At 32.7% G+C, this 17,102-nt stretch overlaps 1 protein-coding gene across 1 annotated transcript in view; it reads left to right on the top strand.

Annotated features, from left to right (window-relative positions):
* WDR36 (WD repeat domain 36) overlaps nucleotides 1-16,800 on the top strand; it is a 37,587-nt gene extending 20,787 nt beyond the window's left edge. The window contains 11 exon segments of the mRNA XM_008062425.2: nucleotides 309-423; nucleotides 916-1,081; nucleotides 1,296-1,404; nucleotides 3,050-3,129; nucleotides 8,971-9,078; nucleotides 10,409-10,506; nucleotides 10,914-11,059; nucleotides 13,383-13,502; nucleotides 13,684-13,765; nucleotides 15,168-15,355; nucleotides 16,528-16,800. Coding sequence (XP_008060616.1) covers nucleotides 309-423; nucleotides 916-1,081; nucleotides 1,296-1,404; nucleotides 3,050-3,129; nucleotides 8,971-9,078; nucleotides 10,409-10,506; nucleotides 10,914-11,059; nucleotides 13,383-13,502; nucleotides 13,684-13,765; nucleotides 15,168-15,355; nucleotides 16,528-16,677 — 1,362 coding nt within the window. The 3' untranslated portion in view covers nucleotides 16,678-16,800.
* Nucleotides 16,801-17,102: the final 302 nt, after the last annotated feature.

Below are 17,102 nucleotides of genomic sequence, written 5' to 3'. Positions count from 1 at the left end.
CACCTCAGCCTCCCAAAGGCGTGGGATTACAGGCTGAGCCACTGAGCCCGGCTTATTTTGTTATTTTTAAGACAATAATTCTTAATACTTTTTAAAGAGTGGCGATAGAATCAAGCACATATTTCTTATATATCCAAATATAATTACATTTTGTTTAAGAAAACTAATGAAGCAATTTATTTATCGTGCTTTTTTAAAAAATGGGGTAATTGGTAGATTAAAAAATACTTTGGAAACCACAAAGTTCAATAAAAATATTAGTTATTTTCTGTGTTGTTTGTGTTGTTTTGTTTTATTCTTCCCTTAAGGCAGTGGATATAACATCTTGTGGAAACTTCGCTATAATTGGCCTCTCATCAGGAACTGTAGATGTATATAACATGCAGTCTGGTATACATCGAGGAAGTTTTGGCAAGGATCAAGGTATATAATTTTTTTTTCTTCTTAAAATACTATAGATAGATACATGGGTAATCATAGTAGTTGGCATTTATTAAATCTTCAAGTGACAGACTAAAAATGTTTTAGAAGGTTTATCTCTAACTCTATGTGAAAAATGCTATTGTTGTATCTACTCTAATCACCACACTGTAGTACTCAAAGAGAATAAAATCCTAGATACCTGAGGGTTAAATGGATATTATACAAATTAAATTTTTTTCTTTCCTGCTTTAAGCAGGAAATCTTAAGTAATTTCTTAAACCTTTGTGGCATAAACCTAATTTCTGTTTTTCTTTTACTTGAACAGTATAATAATTAAGAATCTGCTTTGTACTTCCTAATATCCAGATTAGAGATTTTAAGGGATGAAAATAGTAGGAATTTATATATTTGGATGAAGGAATATTGCTTTGTGTATTGTTCAGGGGCACTGCTAATTCTGATTTCTTTTTTCTTTTGACATATACTTTAAAGCTCATAAGGGATCTATTAGAGGTGTTGCAGTAGATGGATTAAACCAGTTGACAGTTACAACTGGTAGTGAAGGATTACTCAAATTCTGGAACTTTAAAAACAAAATTATAATCCATTCTATGAATCTGAATTCATCTCCAAGTATGATGCTGCTACACAGGGACAGGTAAACTTTTTCTGTTAATGATAATTGATTTTCTTTTGGGTGTTTTTGGTGAAAGTTCTTAATTTACCAAATGGGAAAATAATCAGACTTTTAATAAAGGAAATCATTTGGCTTAATTTTCCCAAAGATGTATTTGATTTAACAAAATTAAAGTGAATGTGAGATTTTAGTTCAAGATGTTTGTTTATTAAAACTGATGCATTTATCTTACTAGTGGCATTCTGGGACTCGCCTTGGATGACTTCTCCATTAGTGTTTTGGACATAGAAACTAGGAAGATTGTCAGAGAGTTTTCTGGACACCAAGGCCAAATAAATGACATGGTAAAACAAAGACTAGCTGTTGAAACAAAACTTAACTCATTTCTACTCTATTTGAGTTAAAAAAATGTTTAAGCAATTAAATCTGCTATCCTTTAATAGCCATAAACTTATTATATGGGATTTTCAAAGTAAATAATAATTTGGAGGCTAATTTTCAAAGAGATTTTCAAAGAAAATTTTTAATTAAAAGAAGTTTAATATCTTTCAAGGGAGTCAGTGCTATCAGATTGAAGTATAAGTTCTAGAGTTCATCTTTTTAACTCTAAATAAGGCCAAAATGTGGTGAATGAATAATCCGTTGATGTATATCATTTTTTACTTAATATTAGAATAGACTGAGAACTCATTTCTGTGTTTCTGCATATGTAACTAATTAATAGTAGGAGACCGTTGGCCTGCATATCTGGTTTATTTTAGCTTAGTGTTATTTCTGGTGCTTATTCATCTTAACTCTAAAAGAGTTTAATAAATAAAAATGTGTTTACCTTACTATTATGTTCTTGTAATGGGATATATGACATAGTAAGAGTAAAACTAGTTTAAAAAGCATGTCTCATAAAAAAGAACTTTTAAAATACATTTTTCAGTTGACTTTTACCAATAGGTAATGGTTTATGTGCTGTTTGAGTGTGAATATATTTGGAAATTTTTCTAACATGTTTGTATTTTATCTTTGGAGTGTCTTGGAGTGTCTTTGATATAAATGAGGGTGAACGTGGGATAATTGTGAAATGGCACTTTTGAAAACATCTGTCAGTGTCAGCTTGTTCTATTTCTTTCTTTTTAAATTTTACTTTCAATTTGTCTACGATTTCCCCAGCTTCATACTAAATTACCCCTTTTCAATTAAATCTGTGGTCATTTATAACATGGCCTTACCTCTCAGAGTCATTCTTTCCTGTCCTTTACTATTGGCACTACTATCTGCACCAACCTTCTATAAATTGAGTTATGTGTCCCTTGAGGTTTGAGTTCCCATTATATCACTGAAGTCTTATGAACAAAGATATAAAGCTTATCTTTGTATCATTTGCTAATATATATGGTCATAATTCCTATGGTGTGTTTAGACTACTGGGTAAATAAACTACTACTATTATAAATTTTAGAGTTTTTCCTTTTGAGTCTTCTTTCACATCTGATCTGTTCACAATACTTAAGTACTGTGACAAAGAGATCCATTACGTATCCCTTTTTATAACTAAAAGATATAACTTCTTTAAGCTGGCATATGTAGTTTATTTAAATTAATTTTAAATATCTTTCTGATCATAGTTTTAAATTATATTCTGGAAATACAACAACATTAAAGGAGAAAAGAAGCTTTTTAACCTTAAGCTGCAAGAAAAGTTGGATTTCATCACACACAGTTTATTGCCTAAAAATAAAATGAAAGATGATGGTATAAAAGTTGAAAATTGGCATGGTACACTTAATTTTTAAAACTTTTAATAATTCATTTAAAAGCAAATTCCAAATCACTGGTATATAGGAAGTGGTATTTTCTTTCATATAAGACAGCCTAAATTTTACTTAATCAAATTTTATTTTTTGATGAAGCCTGCATCACTTTTTTGTTGTTTGCATTCTTTGGGGTGTTACATATATGCTTTTCTTTCTTTCTTTCTTTCTTTTTTTTTTTAAGGCTTTTAGTCCTGATGGCCGTTGGTTAATAAGTGCTGCAATGGATTGCTCTGTTAGGACTTGGGACCTTCCATCTGGGTGGTGAGTTTATTTTTAAAACTCAAACCTCTATCAGGCGTTTTCTTAGTTATTACCTTAACATGTGACTTTAAATAATAGGTAGTGGTTTATGTGCTTTTTGATTGTGAATATATTCGGAGATTTTTCTAACATGTCTATATTTTATCTTTGGAGTGTCTTTGATATAACAACAGTAGGAAGTAGTCGTAGTATAGAAGAAAATAGAAAATTGCAATCTCACATTTGTTGTACCTGTAAAATTGAGATACGGAAGTAAGTTGCATAAACTTGAAGAAAGGGCTTTTGGCCTTAATGCTCCAAAATAAAGCTCAGACTTAAGGACTGCAAACTTTTGAGGGTTTTTGTTGTTTTTTTTTTTTCTTAATTCATATTTAATTTAGTTAAAAGTACAAACCCTAACTTTCCTTTTTGTATATTATATCTTCTGTCTCTGACATAATTCTTGACAAGGCATTTTAGATATGGTCTTAGTCAATTTTCTGATGCTTATAACAAAATACTGAAACTGGATTATTTATAAAGAATGTATTTCTTATACCTAGAGAGGTTGAGAAGACCCAGGTCAAGGGATTGCACTGAGTGAGAGTCTTCTTGCTGCTGGGGACTCTCTGAAGAGTCCCAAGATTGTGCAGGACATCATATGGCAAGAGGGCTAAGCATGCTAACATTTTAGCTTAGGTCTCTCTTTCTCTTATAAAGCCTCCAGTTCCCTTCCCATAATAACCCATTAATCCATTAATGGGTTACTACTTATGATGGCAGACTCCTCAGATCCAGTCACCTCTTAAAGGCACTGCCTCTCAGTATTGCCACATTGGACATTAAGTTTCAATGTGAATTTTGAAGAGGGCATTCATACTTATAGTAGGTATCTTAAAGTAGTGAAAATATATTTCTTTGGGTTTAAGTAAAACCTAGTAATGTTCAGAAATCTTTTTCATGGATTGAAATTTGCCACTAATTCAGCACTTGTTAAGCTAAATCATCCAATTTTGTTAGATAATATAAACAGTGAGACCTACAGAATATGTGTGTGCTTTGTTGTTAAAAATTATGTAGGTGTTGATACCATTTGAAATATCATGTAACATAGATTAAATGATTAACTCTGAAAAAAAGAAAGTGATGAGGATAGCAAAGCATCTAATTTATCAGGAATATGCCATAGGAAAAGAGGGAGAGGAGAAAAATGAAAAGGAAGATGGTACTTTTTAATTCTCAAAATATTCCTAAGTTAAGCTCTTTGCAATTTTACTTCCTTTTCCTACTGAGGAATTGGATAAGCTCATTCATGAAAACAGTTTGACCTTTAAGAAGAAAAACTCTAATGTCCTCATTTTCCTTCAAGTTTGATATTGGCCTGAGGCATACATACCTATCCAGCATTTTCACTGAATTTGGAGTAAACACAGCTTAAGAGTGTCACTACTGGATCCAGTTATAATAACTAGGGACTTTTGTTCACAGATGTGTCACTTCACTTAGAGTAAAGGAAAATCTGATTAGTTGGCTCAGAAAGTCCTCCTTTAGCTTCAAAATTTTCACCTAAATTTGGTATTTTCTTAATTAAAAACTTTTTGTTGTAGACTATAAGTGGTCTGTTGCTTCTTGGGTTTTTGCTGCTTCCTAAAGGTAAGTTAATATATAACTTGAATTGCTTTAAAGTAAGATATTTTTACAAGTAGTAGAGTTGATATAATGCCATTTTTCTTTTTAATAGTTTTAGTTTACATTAGGTGGAAGAAATAGGCTAGTGTTCAGCAGAACTAAATTGGAAAAATATTTTTTAATGGTATATTTATCTTTGGAATAGAGAATTAGGATCTGAAAGTAGCACTGAAAGCCACCAACCTTTGACTCAGCATTAGCTTTTTTGTTGAATTTCTTATTTCATTAGAAAGTTGAACTGGTTTAAATATGATAGATTTTGACTCTAGTAATGTTAGGTGAAGTGAACAGAGGCAATTTTAAGTGACTAGAGAGGCATGAGGTAAAGAAGTTTTTTACTTACAATTTGAAGTGGAGTGAATGAGACTGCTTGAAAAACTCAAACAACTGCTACTTAAGTGCATCTAAGCTAACTTTTATTATGTGCTGCTAGGCACTTTATATATTATTTTTCATATCCTGATAGATATAGGTACTATTATTAGTCCCATTTCACAAATGATGAAATGGAAGCTCTTAGAGAAATTAGGTGGTTTGCCCAAGGTGACTCAGTTGGTGCATGGTAGAGCATAAAGTTAGCATAGGAGAGAGAAATTTTTCCCAACAGTTGTGATAACAGCCTTGCTCAGGTTGTGTTATGTTTTAAGGGTGAACTGATTTTCGTGATATAGCAGATAGATAATAAGGAAGTGAGAATCCATATTTTATCATACAACTATAGATGACTTGAGTTTTTTTATTATTCTTTTTTTAAAAAAAATAATTAGCATGATGACTGTTGGAGATTCCTGGTTTTTTGTTTAATTAAATATTTGAAGAATGAATATATTTATTACATAACCTGAAAAGTGAAGTTATCTATGAGTAAACCTATGAGTGTACTAATATACAGGTGTATCCATCTGGAATTGTGCCTGTCTAAAACAATTTGCATGGGTACTGAACTATTTTCTGTAAATTTTTTTTTTTAAAGATCTGAAACATTTGTTATATTTGAAATTTGTTTATCCCTAAAATTGTCATTTACCACTACTGTTGCCTTTTATTTCTGAGTGGTTTTGATCTCATGGAAGTTCAGGTTGAACTCTTTGAGAAGTGAGAAATATATAAAATTAAATCGTTTTACTAGAATTTTGCATTTTTTCTGCCTCACCCCACCTCTACTTTTTGAGGAGCATTACATGAAAAGGAATGGAGCTTTGTTTTGAATTTCTCAGAGCCAAAACTGTCCTCTTGTTCTTCTCTTTAAAGATTTTTATGAAAGGTGGTTGTATCCCTCTGGAGATAGAATATCTAGAAACTATCTTCATTTGTTCAGAGTAATAACTAGAAGCAACTTACTGAATGTTACCTGTATATACAGGGCTCTGATCTTCTAAATCTGCTTCCTGAGAATGGGAATTTTTTTAATGTTCTTTTGGAAAAAAAATTATAACATACTTGGGACTTACCATTTTTTAAGATTAGCAGGAGACTTCTAGTATGGTAGTTTTAGGTCTAAGATTAAGCCTGTATACTGATGTTTTAGGAACTAACATGGCAGAATAAAATATGCTGTGTATGCGGAAACCGCCTTCCTCAATTCGGTGGTTTTATATAATGGAAGGCCTATCTACCCACACACCACAGCTGTGGAAATGAGGTTACACAATGAAATTGACAAGATAATTATAGTCTATGTTAAATAAGTTTGCTTAAGCATTAAGTTCTCTTCTTAACAGATAGTTTCTAAACATGTTAGGAAATTTCACCCTTCACGTACTTAAACCTTTGGTGAACAATATTGATTAGGATAAAGAAGAAGGAAGTCTTAAGGTCTGAAATGACTGTGTTTTAGGTTTAATCTTCATCTATATATGTTGGTATAATATCTTCAGCTCTGGGTTGTTTGGATTAAATGAATTAACAATTTAATAGTCTATGGTATATAAGAAGTGTTTAGCAATTGTTTTCCCCAGTTCCCAAGAAAAGCCATTTGTCTGAGCTTCATTCCCAAGAAAAGCCATTTCATTCCCAAGAAAAACCATTTGTCTGAGCTTCCAAAGCAGACTTGAGCAGAAATCAGATAGGTTGTTGCCCCTTATTTCCCCATAATTGAGAATTAAATAGCAGCCCTGAACAAAGAGAGTGTGTGTGTGTGTGTGTGTGTGTGTATGTTTCCTGTGGGCAAGTCACTTAATGTCTCAACTGGAGTCTTCATTTCCATTTGAGCTGCTCACAGTGTGTTCCATGAATCACCGATGTAAGCATACCCCGAATATGTTATGGTATGCTATCACACTGTTTGTTATACTTCAGTTTCAGTAGTGGTTTTACTAGAATTTATATTGACAAAAAATATAGACTACTTGGGTAAAAATCCTGACTCAGTTGCCTTCTACCTTGAGCGAGTTTTGGGGGGTTTTTTGTTTGTTTTTGTTTTAGATTCAGAGGGTACATTTCAGGTTTGTTACGTGGATATATTGTATAATGGTGGGGTTTGGGCTTCTGTGTATCCATCACCAAAATACTGACCATTGTATCCCGCAGATCATTTTTCAACCCTCATCTCCCTTCCAACCTCCCCCCTTTTGGAGTCCCCAGTGTTGAGTGTAATGAATTCATCATGTCCTTTGCAGCAACATCAATTGTGCTGGAGGCCGTTATTCTAAATGAAATAACTCAGAAACAGAAAATCAAATACTACACTTTCTCACTTGTAAATGGGAACTAAACAATGAGTACACATGGACATTAAGATGAGCAAGATTTCAAATCTTACTGGGCTTTGGTTTTCTGGACTGTATAGTAAGGACAGATCTGTCTCACAGAGTTTGTGAGGATTATTAGATTAATCATTACCTTCAAGTGTTCAGGATGCTTCTTGCACAGAACACTAAAAAAGTGTTAACTGCTGTTATCTTGTTCTTGAAATAATTTGTATTACTCATGTAGATCTGAACTTCAGTTATTTAGGTATACCTTCTCATGGATAATATATTGGCTTCAGTAAATAAAGTAACTTTTAAAACTTCTGTGATTAAAACTAATATAGTACTCCCCTTAAAGGCATTCCCACTCTTAGCCAGCCTTAAGGGTCTTTTCAGCAGGATTCAGATGAGTACAGGCTTTTCTCTTTGCTTCTTAAATCCTCCTCTTTTTACTTCCTGCCGCCACCATCCTACTTCAGATCTTCATTGATTGTGAGATGATTATTCTCATCCTCTCACTCTTGTCACTGTTTAAATATATTCTTCATTGTGTTAGCACATTTTCTCATGAAAGTAAAGATTAGACCACAATCTGTTCATAAACAGTTAGTGACTTTTCATCAATTATAAGGTGAAAACAAACTCAGATGTTTGGTATTCAGGACTTCGTATGCAGTTTTGTGCTAATGCTTATTGGTCCCACTAAACTGAACTCCTTACCATAGGTGATTTCATTTTCCCTTGCCTTAGCTTCCAGTTTCTCTCAGCCAGGAAATGCTTTGTCTACCAAAGCTGCTCTGAAACATTGTGTCCTCTGTGAAGTCTTTTCTGAGTCTCCTACCTGGGTTGTGGTTGCTCTCCCTTCCTCCCCAATTTTTAAACCCCTTCACCATTTTAAAGCTGTGCTAGTGGTTTTCATGAGTTGCTTTATGGTTATGCTCTACAGACTGGGAATTTTCATGTGTTTCCTGTATAGTATGACTAACTATTTGAAAAACCAATACGATTGTTCAAAAGTATTTTAAATTACCATTCTTATTCTTAATTTACATCCATCTTGTTTTATTACTTTCTTCTGTTGCCCAAGCCTTTTGTTATTTCTACTGGAATAACAAAAATGTAGGCGAGTACTGATAATTAAATTTATTTTTAGTGTATGATGTTTTCAGAATTGTCCCCAAATCAGTCTACCCAAATTTTGTATTCTAGAAAAACAAAGCATTTCCTTCTGTATTATCTCTGTTGTTGTAGTTGCTTTACGAGTTGATTGGTCTAGTTAGTGCTTTGGCTCTTTCTCATTGAGAGCGATTTTTTTCACATAGTGACGTAGTTGACACAGTCGTTTATTGGTGATGACTTTCTTGTGTTGGTGATTTTTTTTAAAAAATTCTACATCTCTTATATCCCTTTTTAGCAAAAATTTTTTATTATTATGTTTTTTTTGGTAGACTCTTTACTTTAACACCTTAATTTTTTTTTATAGCCTTATAGACTGCTTCTTGTTGGATTCAGCACCTCTCAATGTTACTATGTCTCCTACTGGAGATTTTCTGGCAACTTCCCACGTGGACCACCTTGGAATTTATCTATGGTAAGTAGATACATACAGTTCTTGCATATAGTTCTCCTCCTTTGGGATGAAGAAGAAGAGATATTGTCAGAATTAAAGTTGCTAAAATGCCATTTTGGTTTTTTTTTATTTAGTAAATGGAAATGTTATACACGTAACACAAATATTTAATTCACTGTTAGTCTGTGACTGATTCAGTATCTACTTGATAATTTAGACAGCTTCGCTCAAGTATATATTATGTGAACCACATGGTTGATTTTTATCCACTATTATATGTGGCTTTCATTTGTAGAAAGGGTAAGTGAATTTTAAAAGGTTAGCAAAAGAGAGTCCCCAACCATGCCATGCCCTTCCTGCCACTACTCCATTATGGCTTTATGACCTAGGCCAGTCACTTCTGAACTTCAAACTATTCTTTGTATATAAAATAAGGCACAAGTGTTAGCAAAGTGCTTTTTAAGATTTATTCTAGTTGTATGACTCTTCATAACCATACAGAGATACTTATGTGATCTTCACATTTCACTATGATGTACCTATAAGCAACTATGATTGCTCAAAATAAGTGGTACCTCATCTGATTCTAGAAAATTTTTTGTCTTTTTTTAATTTATACATCTGATTCTCTTAGCCATTATTATTGATTAAGATGAAAAATTGACTTCTTTTTAAATTCTAATTATCAAGTGTTACAATTTCATTTTAAAAAACAAAAGTAAATTTAATATGTCATAGAAATAGACCCTGGCCACTTTTATATGCAAAATGGAGTATCTCCTGGAATCCATGAGGCTTCCCAAATTAAGAATAGTAGCTATGGGGCCTCAGCAGCAGGAGTATGAACTTTCTCTATAGTACTGCTAGCAATATAACTCAGAACCTGACATTTCCAAATTGTGTTTTTTATTCCAGATTCAAAATGCGTAGGAAAAAGAATCTGTCTCCTGTTTTGGGACAGGTATCTACATCTTGATTAGTTGTGGCTGGAGACTGTCTTGAGTAGCAGAAATATGGCCACTTAGAGGGCCATTTTAAAAGGGAAATCCGTGATCTTTCAGCAGCCCCAAGAATATGATCAGTATATTCACTCTGACTTAAACTCCAAGTCCATCTTTCTTCTGTTCTAATTTCCTTAAATGAAGGCTGATATTTGTCAAAACAATATATGGAGGTTACTTCATCTTATATAAGTATAATCTATTGCTAGTCTATCTTAAGTATGTTTTGGTGCTACATCAGAAATAGAGACTGAATTAGTTATGTTTTTGCACACCTTTCTAGAACATAAGTCAAGGCATGTTTAAATTAATACAATCTATATTTGAGGTCTTTTCTTATGATTTCTCAGGTCCAATATTTCCTTGTATTCAGTTGTTTCATTACGGCCACTTCCTACAGATTATGTCCCTTCAGTAGTGATGCTTCCTGGTACTTGTCAAACCCAAGGTAAATACAAAATTATATAATAACTTTTGAAGTGTAATATAAGCTTAATATAGGGGGTATTGCTACTGAAGCCAAAATTTAGTTCATTCAATCAAAGTGTTTTTTACCTGATATAAAAAATTTTGAATGACTTTGTGATTGTATGCAAAAAATATAATTGATGTGGTGTTGATAGATATCATAGTATACCAGTGAAGAAGAGATATTTTGGATCTGATGATGGTACGTGTAGTTAATATAAGAAAATAGGAAAAAGAAGAGGATAAAGAAATAAATGAAGCATTTATAAGGCGACAGTGAGTGAACATGTTAAGAAGTACATATAGATTTTGAATGAATTAACTTGCTTTTATATGGTAAAAATCTCATTTGGGGTTAATTTGCTTTACCTGAAAATTGTTTTAAAGATGTAGAAGTATCAGAAGAAATGATAGAACCAAGTGATGAAATGATAAAATATGATTCGCCAGAACAGTTGAATGAACAATTGGTGACTCTTTCACTTCTTCCTGAATCGAGGTGGAAAAACCTTCTTAATCTTGATGTCATTAAGGTAATACTATAGTGCACTTAATATCAGGCCCTGAGGACACATCCCAGAGGCTTTGTTTTTGGCAGGGATAGCTTCCCCTACTTTGAGGGCATCGGGAGTAGCAGTTAACATCTAAGATAATAACAATGCCATTTAATTGAAGGCTGTTTAATCTGGTGTGATTGTCACTAAATACTCATATACTCAACTTCAAGAGCAATCAGTAGACGTTTGGTAAAAGATGAAAGAGTTATACAACGTGAGGAGAAACCAGAATATTCAGCAGATGTTTGGATGTGTCAGAAGTACAGCTTACAACTTCAGAGCTATTGGAAACTGATCTTTTTAAAGTCCAGCTTAACAGATAACTTTCAGCTTCTAAAGCAAGTGGGGAAAAAAACTGCTGTCATAATGTATTTCTACTGCTAGGCATTTGAGGACCAGAAACATTTCATTAGGCTTGTATTTTATTAAGCTACAGTTAACCCTTTATATCCCATACTGTGTCGACTACAAAAAGATTTTTAGAACTTGATGTATCAGGGCCAGGTAAGATAATGTGAAATAGATACTAGACAATGTACCTAGAGAGTATGGTGGTGGAAAAAAAAAAACCTAATCCCTTTGTTCTTGAGGAATTTATGATTTTACATGAAAAGTGGACAACTGTAGTGTAGACTAGTGTTTTTTAAAGTATGTTTCATAACCCCCATTTGTGAGTAGCAAAACCAATAGAAAGGAATCAAACAGAGTGGAAAATTTTAGGTTATCTTCTGATAATAACAGTAAGTTCTGGTTAGTGAAACGAGTCGGTTAGACATAAGTAACCAACAAGAGGTGGTCATTATTCTTGCAACTAATAACTTAGCACCAGAAAAGAAATATGTGTCTTGGGTAAAGAAAGTAAAGTTTTTACATTAGATTTTCTTTCAGTAGTTAAAAGCACTTTTTACTTGCTAACTTTTTGAGAGATTGGGCATCAGCATAAAGGTATGCTGTCTAGGAGCATAGACTCTCTGCATGATATCCAGGCTGCCAAGTTTAAAGGGAGTACTGTGAAACAGCTTTAAAAGCAAGTAGATGAGTGTGAGGGGAGCAATCAGAATAATGCACAGCTAATTGAGCAGAGTTTTGGGGCTACTGTGCTCCCCTAGAAGACAGTTTGTATTGCATAAAACCTTATGTAGAAACCTAAGTGGATTATCTTTACGAGAGTAATATGCTAAAACCTCTAATATTTTTATTTTCTACTAAATAAAAGAAGATAATGTACCGAGACTATGGTTTACATTTGTCCTGTGGGTAACTTTTCTACTTTTGCTTTTCTTTGTGAGATTAGATAATTTCCAGAGATCTGTGGAGCTACTCCAAAGCCTTAGGTTGTTTTACAAATCAGTGACTGTCTCCTTTCTTATTCAAGGATGGTGAATAAGAAGGGTAACTATTACTCCTTACAGTTTCTACCGTCCCAAAGGAGGGCTCTGCTTACTATAGTTGGCACTGCTCTGTCTTGCATACGTGTCATTATTTTTTTTGTACTTTGGCTTCATGAAACCACTTATATCCCAAACTTGCATTCAAATAGAAAGTCTCTCAAGGGTTACAGAGCTCCTAATGAATGGAAGAATAGTGTGAAGTAAAATTGTGAGGCTCCTTTATTAGGTACTTTACCGCAAAGGTAGTTTCATAAAATGCTCCTAAGATAGTGATATATAGCAGTGTAGTCAACAAAATAGTTTTATCAGTGGGAATTCCATTGGACTTTTATAAATCAGCAGTCACTTTTTCTTGCTTTTTAAAGCACAAGGTACTAACAAAAAATAAAAGTTCCAACAAAAAAGAAGAATTAGAGCCATACTTTGCAAGAAAATATATCAAATTACTTAAAATAGGAAAATCTCTTTCTGGCTCCAAAACTATTTTGGAAAAACATAATTTGAGAAACTGGTTTTATATTAACCATTTATGTAAATTTTGCTTTCTATTCTATTTTCAAAAGAGGTTGTACTAAATAAAAGAAGTTCAGTATTACTTGTATCACCTAAATATTCACGTAAACATTCATATTTCAGGAAGATGAGCTATATTTGTCTTAGAGCTTTTCCTGAACCCTGTCATTTTCTTTCTGCCTTATCAGCAATGTTGCTGGAGGTCTACATTGGGAACCCTAAATTAACGGTAGCTGTGGTATTGGTCCAAAGGAATTTTTACTTTAACATTCTCATATAAAAAAGTTTAATTCCTCTCTTAGTTTTTGGTATTTGTTTTAAAATCGATTTAGAGTTGTGTTAGAAACCATTGGCAGGATAATTACTTTTTTCTTTTTCATTTTTTTCTTAATCAGAAAAAGAATAAACCAAAGGAACCACCCAAAGTTCCCAAATCAGCACCATTTTTTATTCCAACAATTCCTGGCCTTGTACCAAGATATGCTGCACCTGAACAAAATAATGATCCCCAGCAGGTAAAAACCAAATTGGAGGAGTCTAGGTATATGGGTGTATGTTTGTATGTGCTTGTATATTTCTCACCAAAACCTAGTTTTACAGATACAGAGTAAATTAATGATAACTTTTAATTATTAACTGTACATGTTTGTTTAATACTAGTGTTCTTTGAATAATGTGTATTTGTTTTTCTTTAAGTCTAAAGTAGTAAATCTTGGAGTTTTGGCTCAAAAATCAGACTTCTGCCTAAAGCTTGAAGAAGGAGTGGTAAATAATAAGTGTAAGTTGAATTATAAAATATTTAATAAATATTTTCAGCTTTTACTTTATATGAGAACTTGAAGGTGATCTCAGATTTCTCAGTAGCAAAAGGAACATAGTCAAAATTTAAAGGATTGAAATTTTGGTTCTAATCTGAAGTAACTTAGCTTTTATAGTAAATGAGTGACATAAAATGATACTGATGTTATAAAAATAAGTTAAAATGTTTACACTTTTTGTGTGGAAAATTATGTTTTTTTGCTATTTAGAGATGGACATGTTCATTCACATTTGTAACAAGATTCTTATAAGGAAAAGTTTTACTTGTCATTTTTGTAGCCGATAATTTGCAAGCCATGAGTCTTAATTTACAAGTATAATTTGCAATACAGCAGAGACTTATCTTAGGCAATTTTATGTACTCCCAAATTATTACATAAAAATGAAATTTTAAAATGTATTTGTGTTAATGTTTAAATTTTGAAGACTACAGTCTGTAGCTTGTAATAATAAACTATAAGAACTGTAAGCTTTTTAAAAAAAAAACCACAGTCACTCTCCAAGACATTTGATTTACCTTCTTGTTTCATGATCCAAATGTTTTTGTTTTTTACCAGTATCATTTGACTTCACTTTGGCAAAAAAAATGGTAATGATGGACCTTGTAAATGATTTGTTGTGCTTAGGAGAAGACAAAGAAAAAACAGTGTCTTTTACTGAAGGACATAAATTGATTAGACTTTTATCATTGGTTGTGTGTGTGTGTGTATGTGTGTGTGTGTGTGTGTGTCTCTCTCTCTCTCTCTCTCTCTCTCCTGGAAAGCGCACAGTCATTGAAGATGTAATAGCAGATAACTTGTATAGAAATGATTACAGGTGTATTGAGTATGTTTTTGTAGGATGTGTGTGAAACAATAAGGCTTACTTCTAGGGAGAAGTAGTAGTTTTGGGCTGGCTAAGACTAAGGAGTGGAGTTGTACCCCTCATATATTTCTGTAATGTTAATATGTCTTAATGACTGTGTGCTTTTATCATTTGTCTAACAGTAAAGATGAAAGAAAAGTAAATTCCCCTACCTCATCCTCTTCCTATTGCCAACTACTTTTAGTGATTTGGCATATAGCTTATTCTGAGTGATTTATGAACATCTTAGTGTCTTTTGTGAGGCATTAGATTTCCTTTAAAAGCAGGAAAAATATTTACTGAAAAATGCCCATAGGACATGTTTTTAGTGCTTTTTATGGTATTGCTGCCATCATTTGTACAATTTCTTACTGCATAACATGAAAAAATTAGCCTTCTGAAAGAATTTTCTGAGCCATTCAAATATATCTTGTTTGGAGTATGAAAGGAAAACTGGTTCTCTAAGTTAAATGATTTTAGTCACTTCATAACTGGATTATTTTTAAAACTTAATGCAGATGAAGATGCCCTCAACCTTCTGAAAGAATTAGGCCCATCAGGAATTGAAACAGAGCTGCGAAGCTTATCTCCTGATTGTGGTGGGTCCGTAGAAATCATGCAGAGCTTCTTGAAAATGATAGGGGCGATGTTGGACAGAAAGCGTGATTTTGAGTTAGCCCAAGCTTATCTTGCATTGTTTCTTAAGGTAAGTCTAATGATAGAAAATACTTTCCAACTTGCTTTCCTCTATAGCGGTGTTGTCTAATGAAACTTTCTGCAAAGATGGAAATACTGTATTTCCACACTATCCACTATGGTAGCCACTTGCCACTTGTGACTAATGAATACTTGATATATGACTGTATGATTGAGAAACTAAATTTTTAATTGTATAGGATTGTGGTTAATTTAAGTTTAGAATAACTACATGTTGCTAGTGACTACTGCATTGAACAGCTAGATAATACAACTGTGGTAATCTTGTTTTTTTTTTTCCTCAGTTGCACAGTAGTTTTGACTCTACCCTCTGATTTTTGTGTCATCACTTGATCTAGTTTGCTGAACCATTAGCTTTTTTGTTTTTAAGTAGTCAGATTTTAGAAGTTTTTTTTATGGTCATGAATAGAAAGGTTTTCCATTTGTTTTCTCTACTGCTGAAATCAATATATTTACCTCTATCATGGGTAAAGGAGTGTCAAGTGATTTGGCAACAAGAGTTGCTTTTATGATTAATACAGTGGAGAGCTCATGTTTGAGTCTACTTTAGTGATATAATGTGTTGAAGATGATGCTACTTTTGGTGAAAACAGATATGATTCTTCAGCCCACCGATATCTACTAATTGATGTAATTATTTAAAATATTTTAAAGTTGGATATTTAGATAATTGCATGTAGCATTAATTAAAAAATAGAAATGTCACAAATGGACTGTGTATTTTTCCCTGCATTTATGCCCCTGAATATGAATTTATGCCCTGAATATAAATATTAGAAATAAAGGCAAAAGGACCACCTGCCATTTATTGCCAACGAGTTATATGGAAAGCAGAAATTTACAGAAGCACAGAAATGTGAATTTAGTGTTAGAACTACATCCTTGTTTCTGGATCTGTATTAGGACTATCCTTTGGTAGAGGAGAATGACGACCAGTTGTACTAAGGGAATGATAAGAGCTGAAAGAAGCTCATAGCTAAGTTTGATAGAGAAGAGGGAAATGGGAGATAGCAATAAACCAGCACTTAAGAAAAAAAGTACTGAGTGGTGTCTTTGGAAACTCCTTGGTAGAAAAATTGAATTCAAGTTAGATAAAATTTTAATTTTCTTAAGTGACTTTTCAATTTTAATTTTCTTAAGTGACTTTTTTTTTTTTTTTAGTTACACCTTAAAATGCTTCCTTCAGAGCCAATACTTGTAGAGGAAATGACAAAGTTATCATCACAGGTAGAAGAAAACTGGATGCATTTACAATCACTCTTCAATCAAAGCATGTGTATTTTAAATTATATCAAAAGTGCTTTGTTATAAAAATAATGTAACTAAATAAAGACTTATGTATTATATTTGTTATTTTCCAAGTCTCAATGTGAAAAGAAGATAAATGTTAACACTACTGACTAGTCAGTAAATCTAAATAGTTTCTTAAATTCACACCTGCCTTTTGTTTTGAAGACCTAAACAGTCTATTTAAATGATTTATTTTCTGAGTCTCTTCACATTAGCTACTTTTATGTGGTTTTTTAAAATAATTATTCCTGCTTATGTTTCTTGAGTGTCTGTTTCATGTAAGAGATGCTGCATATTCAGTGTGAAGTATTGCTGAATTAAAGATATCAGATAAAATTGATGTGTAGTATAGTTATAAAAAGGCTGATATGAAGGAAAAAAAGTGCTGTCTTCATTGATGGCCTTTGATGAAAATATGAACTATTGACTCAGAGCTGGAAGGTATA

This window comes from Carlito syrichta, unplaced genomic scaffold (assembly GCF_000164805.1).
Source record: "Carlito syrichta isolate Samal-C Ts95f unplaced genomic scaffold, Tarsius_syrichta-2.0.1 Scaffold305702, whole genome shotgun sequence".
Taxonomy (NCBI): Eukaryota; Metazoa; Chordata; class Mammalia; order Primates; family Tarsiidae; genus Carlito; species Carlito syrichta.
The sequence above is the reverse complement of the archived record's forward strand: the minus strand, read 5'-3'. Positions and strand labels throughout refer to the sequence as shown.